The 16,158-nt window shown below is 50.3% G+C and overlaps 1 protein-coding gene across 4 annotated transcripts in view; it reads right to left on the bottom strand.

The window, feature by feature from the left end:
- Positions 1 to 310: 310 nt before the first annotated feature.
- CNPY2 (canopy FGF signaling regulator 2) overlaps positions 311 to 16,158 on the bottom strand; it is a 79,586-nt gene continuing 63,738 nt past the window's right edge. For all 4 annotated transcript variants that reach the window (XM_075336959.1, XM_075336960.1, XM_075336961.1 and 1 more), the window contains exon 6: positions 311 to 694. In XM_075336959.1, coding sequence (XP_075193074.1) covers positions 651 to 694 — 44 coding nt within the window. In that variant the 3' untranslated portion in view covers positions 311 to 650. The remainder of the gene's footprint in view (positions 695 to 16,158) is intronic.

Here is a 16,158-nt window from a genome sequence, read left to right as displayed (position 1 = left end):
GCCCTCCCCTGGCTGAAACTTTGCATTTTTTTTAATCTATTTTACGTGTATGTTGGGATCAATAAAGTTTTCTGTGGAGGAAGAGCTTCGGTGCCTTGCACTTCCTTGAATTTATTGGAACTTTACAACTTGATGGAGAATTGTACCAAGTAAGTACGAACAGTGGAGTGGTGTACGGAAATCACCTATATGCAAAAAAATCCCACACCAGTCAATGACTAGAGTAAGGTTTATGGAAAAGCACACTCTGCTAGCAAGATGCAACTGTTTCACTAAAGTGGAGTGCTCTTCTAAATGAATCAGGTGCCTCTTATACAGTAAGAAACCTTTATTATGACTGGCACAAACAACACCCAGTTTAAATGAATTGAGGCCTAAATGGTTTTTGATTTTTGACTTTAAGGGTTATAATTGGTGGGATCCTGAAACAGGTAAAATGCTATTTGTGCGAGACTGAAGTCCAGAAGTCATTTTATGTCCAGATACAAAGAAATGTAAAATAAATGCACACAATGATTGTTGACAAAGTAACTACTTTTTCTTTTAATGTAAAAAATATGTAAGAAACAAAAAGTACTATCATTCACATTCCATTATATTTCCCTTTTCTGTAAAGCTTTATGGATCATCTAAGAGGTAGAAACAGAAGTTCAAAGTTCATCATGTGCTATGTGCACGGCATGGTCACACAAATCTGCAAAGAGGAAAAGAAAGAAACAATTACTCATCAGGCACTGTGCTGTAAAACAAGCTCATTTCTATGACAGACCTAACATTATCTCCTAATCCTAATGCTAATACGTCTTTTTATGGCAGTCATTCTGTAGTTTGTTTTTACAGCCCTTCTTAGGGTACCGTCTCACTAAACGACGTACCAGCGATTCCGACCACGATATGACCTGGTCAGGATCGCTGGTGCGTCGCTACATGATTGCTGGTGAGCTGTCAATCAGGCAGATCTCACCAGCGACCAGTGACCAGCCACCAGCGACTCGTGGAAACAATGCTGCGCTTAATAACCAAGGTAAATATCGGGTAACTAAGCAAAATGCTTTGCTTGGTTACCCGATATTTACCCTGGTTACCAGCGCACACCGCTTAGCGCTGGCTCCCTGCACTCGTAGTCAGGTTACACATCGGGTTACTAAGCAAAGCGCTTCGCTTAGTTACCCGATGTGTACTATGGCTACGTGTGCAGGGAGCCAGCACTGGCAGCCTGAGAGCGGCGTACGCTAGTAACCAAGGTAAATATCAGGTAACCAAGCAAAGAGATTCGCTTAGTTACCCGATGTGTACCTTGGTTACCAGCGTCCACAGCTTCCAGACACCGGCTCCCTGCTCAGTGCACATTCAGATCGTTGCTTTCTCGCTGTCAAACACAGCGATGTGTGCTTCACAGCGGGAGAGCAACGAGCAAAAAATGAACCAGCACTGTGTGTAATGATCAGCGATTTCAAAGCAAGGGCCAGGTCGCTGCTTAGTGTCACACACAGCAAGATCGCTGACGAGGTCACTGGTAAGTCACAAAACCTGTGACTCAGCAGCGATCTCGCTAGCGATCTCGCTATGTGAGAAGTACCCCTTACTCCTGCAAGGTTGGTCTCATGCCGCTCTTGGGCAGAATCTGTACAAATAACTGCAGACTAAATTCTGCTTTAAAGAGAACCTGTCAGCACGATTTTAAAAGTTAAAGCAAAGACATGACCGTTATCCGACTGATATACAGATTAAATTAATACGTTAATACTTGGAGGTTACATGCTGCGGCAAGCGGGGAGGGGGTGAGACAGGACAGCACGTTAGACGACGGAGATGGGGCGAAACGGCCGTTGTCTAACGTGCTGTCCTGTCTCACCCCTCCCCGCAGCATGTAACCTCCAAGTATGAATAAAATATCCTGATCATCGCACAGCAAAACTGGTGAGTGTTCGTTCTTTTTTCTACCTCATTTTCCATGAGATTTTTTTTCTACTGCTTTGAATGAGCACCACGCACGCAGCTGTGATCAGTAGTTCCCTAGCTATAGTCCTCTCGCACAACCGCAGAGGCTGAAGTTGTGGAATTATAACTTTTAAGTGTGAATTTTGGTTGACCACTTGTCAGGAGGCACATTTGTGGAGCAGTGCCCTGTAATTCCTTCTATTGAGCTAGTTCTATTGCAGTCTTTCATCTGTGCTAAGAAACAGCGGCCTCTTGTGGTTGAATAATGACATTTTTGTCCCTTAGGCCTAAAACACACTTCCGCAAAAAAAACGTCCATGACACGGTCCGTTTTTCGGGTCCGTGTTCCGTTTTTTTTTGGGGCGTTTCTCTGGTACGTATGGCATCCGTGTGATGGCGTATGCGAGCCGTGTGTACGTGTAAAATGTCCGTGTTTGTGTCTAAAATGCCCGTGTATGTGTACGTGGAATGTCCGTGTGGAATGTCCGTTTGTGTGTTGCACAATGTCGTTGATACATGTCGGCTGACAGCAGACAGAGTTGCGCGATGAGAATGAACTCGGGTGAACTTCACCCGACTTCATTGTCATGCCGCGGCTCTGTCTGTGTGCCGCGTACTGATTAGCGGTCACCTGTGAAGAATTCACCAGTGACCGCTAATCCCCCGAGTGACTGAAGTGCGCAGCCCTCTCTCATACTTACCGCTCCCCGATCACCAGCGCGGCGAGGAACAGCTGTGCAGAGAATCCGCGGCAACAATTACTTTGAATAGCCCATAGCTGCTAATAAGTCCTAGATTAATCATGTCAGGCGTCTCCCCGAGATACCTTCCATGATTAATCTATAAATTACAGTAAATAAACACACACACCCGAACAATCCTTTATTAGAAAAAAAACCCCACAAACATATACCCTGGTTCACCACTTTAATAAGCCCGAAAAAGCCCTCCATGTCCGGCGTACTCCAGGATGGTCCAGCGTCGCTTCCAGCTCTGCTGCATGAAGGTGACCGGAGCTGCAGAAGACACCGCAGCTCCTGTCACCTCCACGCAGCTAATGAAGGGAATAGCGCGATCAGCTGAGCTGTCACTGAGGTTACTCGCGGCCAACGCTGAATACAGCTGATCGCGCTATTCCCTTCATTAGCTGCGTGGAGCTGACAGGAGCGGCGGTGTCTTCTGCAACTCCGGTCACCTTCATGCAGAAGAGCTGGATGCCACGCTGGACCATCCTGGAGTACGCCGGACATGGAGGGCTTTTTCGGGCTTATTAAAGTGGTGAACCAGGGTATATGTTTGTGTTTTTTTTTCTAATAAAGGATTGTTCGGGTGTGTGTGTTTATTTACTGTAATTTACAGATTAATCATGGAAGGTATCTCGGGGAGACGCCTGACATGATTAATCTAGGACTTATTGGCAGCTATGGGCTGCCAAAAACTCCTTATTACCCCGATTTGCCAACGCACCAGGGCAAATCGGGAAGAGCCGGGTACAGTCCCAGAACTGTCGCATATAATGTATGCGGCAATTCTGGGCGGCTGCTGACTGATATTGTTAGGCTGGGGGGCTCCCAATAACGTGGGGCTCCCCATCCTGAGAATACCAGCCTTCAGCCGTATGGCTTTATCTGGCTGGTATTAAAATTGGGGGGGACCGCACGCCGTTTTTTTTTTAAATTATTTATTTATTTATTTTACTGCACAGTATAGACACGCCCACCGGCTGCTGTGACAGGTGTCTCACTGCACCCAGTCACTCAGCGTGGTGGGCGTGTCTGACTGCAACCAATCACAGGCGTCTGTGGGTGGGGAAAGCAGGGAATACGAGATTGATTAATGAGCGGCCGGCATATTCAAAGTAATTATTGCCACGTATTCTCTGCACAGCTGTTCCTCGCCGCGCTGGTGATCGGGGTGCGGTATGAGCCGGGGGAAGAAAAAAAACGAGCGCCAATGTAAGTATGACTGAGAACAGCAGGGGAAAAAGGTAAGTATACTGACTTTAATTTAAAAAAACAAAAAATAAGATCGCTAGTGTAAAAACGCACACGCACGAAACGTGCTGAACACGGACATACTCTGTGTGCGGTACGTGCAGGCACGGAACCATAGACTAAAGCGGGTCCGTGCCTGCGTGCTGCCGGCAAAAAACGGACATGTCGTCTGTGTAGAAAAGCGCACACACGTACCGTACTTGCCACACGGTCACACGTTCCGTGTGATTTTCCGTGTGTGTGCCATCTACCATTGAATAACATGGGTCTCCGTGTGTACGTGTTTCCGGTACGTGCAAATACGTACCGCACACGTACAAATTAAACGGATGTGTGTTGCGGGTCTTATAAAGTACTATGACGTCATTACAGACAGCAAGCAGGTGGTAAACTTACATACAATAAATACACAACGGTTACTTACCGGTAGCCGGTTTTTCCAGAACCCATGACAGCACCACGTGAGAGAGAGGGATCCGGCCAGCAAGGACAGGAAACCATTCTGAATAAAAGGGCGGTACCTCTCCCCTTCGTCAGTTGATTACCGAGAATGAGAGGACCTCCAACAATCGTTAGAACTTACTCCACCACCACTAAACACCCACAAGCACACCGAAAAAGTGCACACCAAGGATGAGAAAGGGAGGAAATATAAGGGTGCTGTCATGGGTTCTGGAAAAAACGGCTACCGGTAAGTAACAGTTGTGTTTTCTAGTGATGAGCGAGCATGCTTGTCACTACTCGGTACTCGCACGAGTATCGCTGTACTCGGGCTGCTCGGCGGGGACCGAGTAATCTCGCGATACTCGTGCTGTACTCGTGGTCTTCATTTCTGCATGTTGGCGCTCTTTTGAGAGCCAGCCCTCATGCAGGGATTGGCTGGCAGACCACTGCAATGCCACAGCCCTGTTAGTTGTGGAATTGCAGTGATTGGCCGGCCTGCACAGCGTGACCGAGCCTTTATATCGGCCGGCGCGCTGTGCTGTGCTCACAGCTATCCAGACTGTCAGTGCAGGGAGAGCGTCGCTGATTCAGGGAAAGCTTTGCGGCCCTTTATAGCTTTTTCAGTTGCAGGGCTGCAAACAGTGTGACCAAAAGTCCTTCTCAGGACTATTCTAGTTGTATACAGGCAGGCAGGGTATAGCCAGGTCGGAGTACAGTAGCAGAGTCCTTCTCAGGACTATTGTTGCTATATACAGGCAGGGTATAGCCAGGTCTGAATACAGGCTAGTGACCAAAAGAGTCCTTGTCAGGACTATTGTACCAGTATACAGGCAGGCAGGCAGGCAGGGTAGTGGTGACCGTATACCAGCCTTCATCATATCTGGGGCTGGTGTACACAGTGTAAAACACTCAGTCCAGATAGTGTCTGACTTGTCTGTAATTGTCGCTCCCCAAAAAAACCTGTTAGGTTCTTATTGCGTCCGTGCTTGGTTTTTAAAACCGCACGTGTGTGCCTGTTGGTGGCAGCGTACAGGTGCACTTGTGTGCAATTTCCACAAACTTTGATTATAACGCACAAGTAGTGAATATACACATCAGCAGTGCACAGCATTGCAAAATGCGCAAGGGCATTGGCAAGGAACAAGGAAGTGGACGTGATGGTGGTGCAGGCAGAGGCCGAGGTCGTGGGCAAGCTCTAATTTCGCCACAACAAAGGGCCACATCTAGTCGGTCGCACGTCCTGTCCCAAATTCTTGGGGACCGCAGCAGTACACCGCTCTTGAACCAAGACCAGTGTCAACAGGTTGTTAGTTGGATAGCAGATAATGCTTCCAGTCAGATTGGCACCACCACAAACACTCTGTCTTCCACACGGTCAAGTGTCAGTAGCCGTGATACTGCACCGCACATTTCTGAACCTGATCCTCCTTCCTACCACCAGGCTGAGTACACGTCCTCCTCGGACATTAATGATCCCACACTTGGACACTCGGAAGAGCTGTTCACGTTTCCATTCACACATTCTGGCCTCTCGCCAGCTCATATTGAAGTGGGTCATGAGGAGATCGTCTGTACAGATAGCCAAATATTTGAGCAGCCACGTTCTCACGAAGTTGGCAACGTGTCCCAACAAGTGGTGGACGATGATGAGACACAATTGTCAGGAAGTCAGGAGGAGGAGCAGGGTGCGGAAGAGGAAGACGACGTGGTGGATGATCCAGTAACTGACCCAACCTGGCAGGAGGATATGCAGAGCGAGGACAGCAGTGCACAGGGGGAGGGAGGCGTAGCATCACAACAGGCAGTAAGAAGCAGGGTGGTGGCCCCAGGCAGAAGTCAGGCAACCGTTCCCCGGAACAACACGACGACACAAGGTGCCTGTACAAATGTTAGGTCTTCACGAGTCTGGCAGTTTTTTAAGTTGGATCCAGATGATTCAAAAAAGGCCATTTGCAACACCTGCCGTGCCAGCATCAGCAGGGGTACCAAAACTAGCAGCCTGACCACCACCAGCATGATCAGGCACATGTCAGCCAAGCACCCGACTTTGTGGGAAGTACAACAGAGTCGAGGAGCAGTGCTTGCTGATGTCACTGCTACGTCTTCGCTGGTTGTGCATGCGAGCCAATCCTCTGTCCATGCTGCCTGCGAACAAGCCTCCTCCACTCCTGCACCTGCAGTTGCCTACGCAGAAAGAACACCATCATCAAGCACGTCCTTGTCCCAGCGCAGCGTTCAGTTATCCATTCAGCAAACCTTTGAACGCAGGCGCAAATACACTGCCAACACCCCACATGCCACAGTTCTAAATGCTAACATTTCGCGACTGCTTGCGCTGGAAATGTTGCCTTTTAGGCTGGTGGAGACAGAAGCATTCCGCGACCTGATGGCGGCAGCTGTCCCACGTTACTTGGTCCCCAGCCGCCACTATTTCTCCCGGTGTGCCGTCCCCGCGTTGCATAACCACGTGTCACAAAACATCACACGTGCCCTGAACAACGCTGTTTCACCCAAGGTCCACCTAACCACAGACACGTGGACAAGTGCTTGTGGGCAAGGCCGCTACATCTCGTTGACGGCACACTGGGTTAATATTGTGGAAGCTGGGACCCAGTCTGAGCGAGGGACGGAACACGTCCTTCCCACACCAAGGTTTGCAGGCCCTACCTCAGTCAGTGTTTCACCCACACTCTACAGCTCCGGAATGTCATGCTCTTCAGCCTCCTCCTCCTCCTGCGCATCCTCATCCACTGTGCCCTCCACACCAGTCACAAGCTGGAAGCACTGCAGCACTGCCTCGGCGAAGCGGCAACAGGCTGTGCTGAAGCTAATCTGCATAGGTGACAAACCCCACAATGCAGAAGAGCTGTGGACAGCTCTGAAACAGCAGGCAGATCACTGGCTCACACCTCTGAACCTAAAGCCAGGAAAGGTCGTGTGTGACAATGGCCGGAACCTGGTGGCGGCTTTGAGGCGAGGCCAGCTGACACATGTTCCATGCGTGGCCCATGTGCTCAACCTCGTGGTTCAGCGGTTTATAAAGTCATACCCAGAGCTGTCTGATCTGCTGGTAAAAGTTCGCCGCCTGTCTGCACATTTTCGAAAGTCACCTACTGCTTCAGCCGGCCTTGCCGGCTTTCAGCGCCGTTTGCATCTTCCGGCTCACAGACTGGTGTGTGATGTCCCCACGCGTTGGAATTCAACTCTGCACATGTTGGTCAGGATATGTGAGCAGAAGAGGGCAGTTGTTGAGTACCTGCATCACCTAAGCCGTCGGGAAATGGGTCAAACTCCACACATAACACCTGAGGAGTGGAGATGGATGTCAGACCTATGTACCATCCTCCAAAACTTTGAGGACTCCACCAAGATGGTGAGTGGTGATGACGCCATTATTAGCGTCACCATACCGCTACTCTGCCTTCTAAAACGGTCTCTGCTGAAAAACAAACATGATGCATTGCAGGCGGAGCGCGATGAGTTGCAGCAAGAAACAGTAGTGGGTGTGGGTGATAACACACAGCCCAGCCTCGTCTCATCACAACGTGCAGTGGAGGACTATGACGAGGAGGAGGATGAAGACATGGAGCAACTCTCCGGCCAAATTGAGGATATGACATGCACACCAGTCATATCCTCGGTTCAGCGTGGCTGGCCAGAGGACAGGGTAGATGAGGAGGAGGAGGAGGAGGAGGAGGACAGCATGTTCAGTCATCTTGTTGGTCAGGCTACTGAAGTCCTGGCTGTTAAGAGTCTGGCGCACATGGCTGACTTTATGGTAAGCTGCCTGTCTCGTGACCCTCGCGTTAAGAACATCTTGGCCGACAATCATTACTGGTTGGTAACACTGTTAGACCCACGCTACAAGGAGAACTTTTTGTCTCTTATTCCCGTGGAGGAGAGGTCAACCAAAATGCAGCAGTTCCGGAAGGCCATACTCACGGAAGTAGGCAAAGCATTCCCCTCACAAAACGCTAGCGGCATAGGTCAGGAATCAGTGGACAACCGAGGCGTACAGCCGAGAGAGGCACAAGTCCAATCCGCCAGAGGTAGGGGAACAGTCTTTAAGATGTGGGACAGTTTTCTCAGCCCCTCACGTACCACAGCCCCTGAGGTGCGGGGTAGTGCCACAAGAAATCCTAAGTTTGCCCAGATGCTGAAGGAGTACCTTGCAGATCGAACAACTGTACTCCGACATTCCTCTGTGCCTTACAATTATTGGGTATCCAAGCTGGACACGTGGCATGAATTGGCTCTCTACGCCTTGGAAGTCCTGGCCTGCCCTGCTGCTAGCGTTTTGTCAGACCGTGTTTTTAGTGCCGCAGGTGGAATCATTACAGATAAACGCACCCGCCTGTCAACTGAAAATGCTGACAGGCTGACTCTGATCAAGATGAACAAGGGTTGGATTGGGCCAGACTTCACCACACCACCAGCAAATGAGAGCGGAATTTAAAGTTTGCCATGTACCTCCACTCACCCATGGGTACACACTTCTGGACTTTGGATAATCGCTGGACTGCTCCTCCTTCTCCTCATGCGCCACCATGATGATGACCGTTACAAATTGCAATACTTAGGCCTTTGTTTCAGGTATACCCCCAGTGGTAAATTTTTTCGCCCATTCTTTGCAGAATGGACATTACAACGACAGGAGACCCGCTCCTTTGCAATGGGAACAATGTTTTGAGGCCCTCATGCACGTCTCTACCCAGGGACAACGTGGAGCCTCCCAATTTTTGGCTGCCCTGCCTAAGGGCTATACTATAATACACCCACTTCCTTAAAATGGACACTTAATGTTTTGAGGCCCTCATGCACGTCTCTACCCAGGGACAACGTGGAGCCTCCTAATTTTTGGCTGCCCTGCCTAAGGGCTATACTATAATACACCCACTTCCTTAAAATGGACACTTAATGTTTTGAGGCCCTCATGCACGTCTCTACCCAGGGACAACGTGGAGCCTCCCAATTTTTGGCTGCCCTGCCTAAGGGCTATACTATAATACACCCACTTCCTTAAAATGGACACTTAATGTTTTGAGGCCCTCATGCACGTCTCTACCCAGGGACAACGTGGAGCCTCCCAATTTTTGGCTGCCCTGCCTAAGGGCTATACTATAATACACCCACTTCCTTAAAATGGACACTTAATGTTTTGAGTCCCTCATGCACGTCTCTACCCAGGGACAACGTGGAGCCTCCCAATTTTTGGCTGCCCTGCCTAAGGGCTATACTATAATACACCCACTTCCTTAAAATGGACACTTAATGTTTTGAGGCCCTCATGCACGTCTCTACCCAGGGACAACGTGGAGCCTCCCAATTTTTGGCTGCCCTGCCTAAGGGCTATACTATAATACACCCACTTCCTTAAAATGGACACTTAATGTTTTGAGGCCCTCATGCACGTCTCTACCCAGGGACAATGTGGAGCCTCCCAATTTTTGGCTGCCCTGGCAAAGGGCTATACTATAATACACCCACTTCCTTAAAATGGACACTTAATGTTTTGAGGCCCTCATGCACGTCTCTACCCAGGGACAATGTGGAGCCTCCCAATTTTTGGCTGCCCTGGCAAAGGGCTATACTGAAATAGACCCACTTCCTTACAATGGGCACTTCAGGTTTACAGGCCCTCATGCACGTCTCTATCCAGGGACAATGTGGAGCCTCCCAATTTTTGGCTACCCTGGCAAAGGGCTATACTGAAATAGACCCACTTCCTTACAATGGGCACTTCACGTTTACAGGCCCTCATGCACGTCTCTATCCAGGGACAATGTGGAGCCTCCCAATTTTTGGCTGCCCTGGCAAAGGGCTATACTGAAATAGACCCACTTCCTTACAATGGGCACTTCAGGTTTACAGGCCATCATGCACGTCTCTATCCAGGGACAATGTGGAGCCTCCCAATTTTTGGCTGCCCTGGCAAAGGGCTATACTGAAATAGACCCACTTCCTTACAATGGGCACTTCAGGTTTACAGGCCCTCATGCACGTCTCTATCCAGGGACAATGTGGAGCCTCCCAATTTTTGGCTGCCCTGGCAAAGGGCTATACTGCAATAGACCCACTTCCTTACAATGGGCACTTCAGGTTTACAGGCCATCATGCACGTCTCTATCCAGGGACAATGTGGAGCCTCCCAATTTTTGGCTGTCCTGGCAAAGGGCTATACTGAAATAGACCCACTTCCTTACAATGGGCACTTCACGTTTACAGGCCCTCATGCACGTCTCTATCCAGGGACAATGTGGAGCCTCCCAATTTTTGGCTGCCCTGGCAAAGGGCTATACTGAAATAGACCCACTTCCTTACAATGGGCACTTCAGGTTTACAGGCCCTCATGCACGTCTCTATCCAGGGACAATGTGGAGCCTCCCAATTTTTGGCTGCCCTGGCAAAGGGCTATACTGAAATAGACCCACTTCCTTACAATGGGCACTTCACGTTTACAGGCCCTCATGCATGTCTCTATCCAGGGACAATGTGGAGCCTCCCAATTTTTGGCTGCCCTGGCAAAGGGCTATACTGAAATAGACCCACTTCCTTACAATGGGCACTTCAGGTTTACAGGCCATCATGCACGTCTCTATCCAGGGACAATGTGGAGCCTCCCAATTTTTGGCTGCCCTGGCAAAGGGCTATACTGAAATAGACCCACTTCCTTACAATGGGCACTTCAGGTTTACAGGCCCTCATGCACGTCTCTATCCAGGGACAATGTGGAGCCTCCCAATTTTTGGCTGCCCTGGCAAAGGGCTATACTGCAATAGACCCACTTCCTTACAATGGGCACTTCAGGTTTACAGGCCATCATGCACGTCTCTATCCAGGGACAATGTGGAGCCTCCCAATTTTTGGCTGCCCTGGCAAAGGGCTATACTGAAATAGACCCACTTCCTTACAATGGGCACTTCACGTTTACAGGCCCTCATGCACGTCTCTATCCAGGGACAATGTGGAGCCTCCCAATTTTTGGCTGCCCTGGCAAAGGGCTATACTGAAATAGACCCACTTCCTTACAATGGGCACTTCAGGTTTACAGGCCCTCATGCACGTCTCTATCCAGGGACAATGTGGAGCCTCCCAATTTTTGGCTGCCCTGGCAAAGGGCTATACTGCAATAGACCCACTTCCTTACAATGGGCACTTCAGGTTTACAGGCCATCATGCACGTCTCTATCCAGGGACAATGTGGAGCCTCCCAATTTTTGGCTGTCCTGGCAAAGGGCTATACTGAAATAGACCCACTTCCTTACAATGGGCACTTCACGTTTACAGGCCCTCATGCACGTCTCTATCCAGGGACAATGTGGAGCCTCCCAATTTTTGGCTGCCCTGGCAAAGGGCTATACTGAAATAGACCCACTTCCTTACAATGGGCACTTCAGGTTTACAGGCCCTCATGCACGTCTCTATCCAGGGACAATGTGGAGCCTCCCAATTTTTGGCTGCCCTGGCAAAGGGCTATACTGAAATAGACCCACTTCCTTACAATGGGCACTTCACGTTTACAGGCCCTCATGCATGTCTCTATCCAGGGACAATGTGGAGCCTCCCAATTTTTGGCTGCCCTGGCAAAGGGCTATACTGAAATAGACCCACTTCCTTACAATGGGCACTTCAGGTTTACAGGCCCTCATGCACGTCTGTATGCAGGGGCATTGGTGAACCTCACAATTTTGGACTGCCCTGGCAAAGGAAAATACTACAAAGACTCACTTCCTCAAAATGGGCACATTAGACTCAAGAGGCCTTCATGTACGTCTCTTCTCAGGGACATCGGAGTGCCACACAATGTTTTCACGTAAAATCTTTCATGTATTAATCTCAAAAAGTAACATACACCAGCTCTATCTCACTATTGGGTATGTGCCCTTAACATTTCCGCCATGAAAAATCATTTTGGGGTCATTTTGGAAGGTTTTCTGGTGAGTCCGTAAAAATGGCGTAAAACGTGGACAATTGTTCACAGCTGTGACTTTTCAGTGATAAATGCTTCAAGGGGTCTTCCCCATGCTGTTGCCATGTCATTTGAGCACTCTTCTGAGACTTTTGTGCCATTTTTAGGGTTTCTCCATGCTGCCGGGGGGTCATTTCACAAAAATACTTGGGTCTCCCATAGGATAACATTGGGCTCGTTGCTCGGCCCGAGTACACGAGTATCTTGGGAGGCTCGGCCCGAGCTTCGAGCACCCGAGCTTTTTAGTACTCGCTCATCACTAGTGTTTTCCCCTCACCCATGACAGCACCACGTGAGAGATTTCCAGAGAAACCCATTTAGGGAGGGACCACCGCCTCAAGCACCCTCCTACCAAACGAAAGAGCGGCCGAGGAGGATAGGTCCAACCGATAGTGCCGGAAAAAAGTAGATTGTGAGGACCAGGTAGCGGCCCTACAAATTTGTTCAATAGATACCTGTGCACGTTCAGCCCATGTGGTAGACACCGCTCTGGTGGAATGGGCCCGGATGTTCTCCGGAACAGGCGCTCCACTGGAGGAGTAGGCTAAAGCAATGGCCTCCTTAATCCACCTAGCGATAGTACTCTTGGACACCCCCTGACCCTTGGTACTACCCTGAAAGGAGATAAATAACGACTGTGTCTTCCTCACTGCCTGTGTGACCGAAAGATAGTGTAGGAGGGCCCTGCGTACATCTAGGGTTTGAAATCTACGTTCCCCCTCATTAGTGGGACGGCTGCAGAATGAGGGCAGGACTATTTCTTGCGTTCTATGAAAATGAGAAGCGACCTTCGGGAGATACGCTGGGTCCGGTCACAAGATGACTCTATCCTCAAGGACCTGAGTGTAAGGCTGCACTACTGACAGGGCCTGCAAATCACTGATCCGCCGTGCCGAGGTTAATGCGACTAGCAATACGGTTTTCTGGGTAAGCAATTTCAGGGAAAGCTGAGTCAGGGGTTCAAAGGGGGGTCCCGTGACGGCATCCAAGACTAAGTTCAGGTCCCAGGGAGGAACCTTTGGTATGACCACTGGCCTAGTCCTACCACTAGCCATAATAAATCGTTTAATCCACTTGTTGGCCGCCAGGTTACAATTGTACAGGGCCCGGAAGGCAGAGGCCTGAACCTTGAGAGTGTTCACCGCTAACCCCAGATCAAACCCCTTCTGAAGAAATTCTAAAATGCACTCAACAGGAGCCTCCGGACCCAAGGGACCATCAGAGAACTGCAGGAATTTTTGCCACACTCTCCCATATATTTTGGTGGTAACAGGTTTTCGGCTTTTCAACAAAGTAGAAATAAGGTCAGAGGAAAAACCTTTGCTCCTCAACAGCGACCTTTCAAATTCCAAGCCGTTAAATGGAATCCTTTCACTTGCGCGTGGAATACTGGTCCCTGTACTAACAGGTCCGGAACTTCCGGCAGAACCCAGGGATCCGTGACAGACATTGCCCTTAGGAGAGAAAACCATGGTCGTTTGGGCCAGAAGGGGGCGATAAGAAGTACCCTCGCCCGGTCCTCCCTGATTTTTTTGCAGAACGGCCGGCAGCATGATAATCGGAGGAAACGCATAAGCTAGCCTGAAGGTCCATGGAACCTGTAGCGCGTCTGCTGCGAAGGGCTGGTCCGAGGGGCTTAGCGAACAGAACTGCACTACCTGCCTGTTCAGTCTGGTGGCAAAGAGGTCTATCTGTGGCAAGCCCCAGAGAGTCACTATCTGTCGAAAGACCCGAGGATTCAAGGACCATTCCCCTTGCCGCAGGTGATGGCGGCTGAGGTAATCTGCCGTGACATTGAGACTTCCTTTGATGTGGAGAGCCGAGAGGGAGAGAAGATGCTGTTCTGCCCAGAGAAACAGTCTGTAGGACACCTGCATGAGGGATGGGGATCTCGTGCCCCCTTGGTGGTTGACGTATGAGACTGTGGACTGGTTGTCGGACATGACCAGAACATGCCACCCGCGAAGGTAAGGGAGAAAGTCGTGTAGGGCACGCTCCACCGCCCACAGCTCCCGGAGATTCGAGGGTTGTGCCGCCTCCCACGGCGACCACCATCCCTGAGAAATGTGCTCGAGAAGGTGAGCCCCCCAGCCGGACTGGCTGGCATCGGTAGTAACCACCCTCCGGTCCCGAGGTAGCCAGGGAACACCTACAGACAGATTGTCCACGGACGTCCACCAGAGGAGAGAGCTTCTGACCGCCCAGGACAGGGTGACGACCCCTTCTAAACAATCGTTTAATGCTTTCTGGGCATACAGAACCTGCCACTGGAGAGCCCTGGAGTGGACCCGACTCCATGGGACTGCCGGGAAGCAAGAGGTCAGAGTACCCAGCAAGGACATAGCCTGCCTCAGAGACATCCTGGGATGGTGGATCGCCCGCTGGGCCAAGGTTGAAACCCTCCGAATCTTTTCTGCTGGCAAAAGGCACTGCTGACACACTGAGTTGAGAGTAAGACCTAGAAATGATTGAATCGTGACCGGGTCCATCCGGGACGTCTCGTAATTCACCATCCAACCCAGGTCTTGTAGAGACTGTTGAAGGTATTAGAGATGAGCCGCACATTGCTCCTTGGAGTTCCCAATCACCAGGAAGTCGTCCAGGTAAGGAACCACCAGAATATTCCGTATCCGTAGAAGAGCCGTCATCTCCGCCACTATTTTCGTAAAAATCCTGGGGGCGACAGAGGGCCCGAAGGGGAGGGCTCGGAACTGAAAATGACTGACCAAGTTGTTGATGGAAACCGCCACTCACAGGAACTGCTGAGAACGAGGATGGATAGGGACATGGTAATAGGCGTCCTTCAAGTCTATCACTGCCATATAACAGTTGCGGAACAGCAGCTTTATGGCCGACTGAACAGACTCCATCTTGAACGGGAAATACTGGAAAAACTGGTTGAGACGTCTGAGGTTTATTATTGTACGGAAGGAACAGTCTGGCTTTCCTACAAGAAAGAGGGGGGGAATAGAACCCCTTTCCGCCACGGGTACCTCGCACAGGACTGCCTTCCCAATCAACATCCGAATTTCCGATTCCAGAGCATGTTGCTCCGACTGTGACCCCCGAAGAGGAGTGATGACGAAATGCTGTGGTGGCTGAAGTAGAAATTGGAACTGGAGACCGTCTCTGATAATAATGGATCGAACGTAGGCGTTGGAGGAAATGCTTTCCCACTGCTCCAGAAAGTGAGAAAGGCGTCCTCCGACCGGCAGCCTGGCGTCACTGGGCAGACTTCTTCGAGGCAGCTGGGGCGCCCCCGAACATGAAGCCGGAGTCCCGCTTCGGTCTGCGCTCCCACCGCCGATTATCCGGGGGTCTGCCTTTGGAGAATCTCTGCCTCCAAAAGGGACGGGAGGAACCAGAGTGGAATCTCGGGAAGGACTTTTTGCCCTCTGACGCTTTGTCCAGCACATCCTCCAGCTGTTTCCCAAAAAGCAGGTGACCGTCACAGGGTACCGCACAAAATTTGTGTTTGGATTGCAGATCTCCTGGACAGCCCTTCAGCCACAATGCCCGTCTGGCCTGATTAGACAATCCCGCAGAACGAGCTCCCAGCCTAATAACATCCGCTGAGGAATCCGCCAAAAAGGCTGCAGCCCCCTGGAGAAGCTGAAATTTTGACAGGATCTTGTCACGGGAGGTGTTATCCCGCAACTGATCCTCAACCTGTTGGAGCCAGATCATGAGAGAACGGGCTGTACAGGTATTTGTGATGGCCAGCCTCAAGCTCCCCGCAGATGTCTCCCATAGGTGCTTAAGAATGACATCCGCTTTTTTGTCCAGGGGATCTTTCAATGTACCCGAGTC

This window comes from Anomaloglossus baeobatrachus, chromosome 2 (assembly GCF_048569485.1).
Source record: "Anomaloglossus baeobatrachus isolate aAnoBae1 chromosome 2, aAnoBae1.hap1, whole genome shotgun sequence".
NCBI lineage: Eukaryota > Metazoa > Chordata > Amphibia > Anura > Aromobatidae > Anomaloglossus > Anomaloglossus baeobatrachus.
The sequence above is the reverse complement of the archived record's forward strand: the minus strand, read 5'-3'. Positions and strand labels throughout refer to the sequence as shown.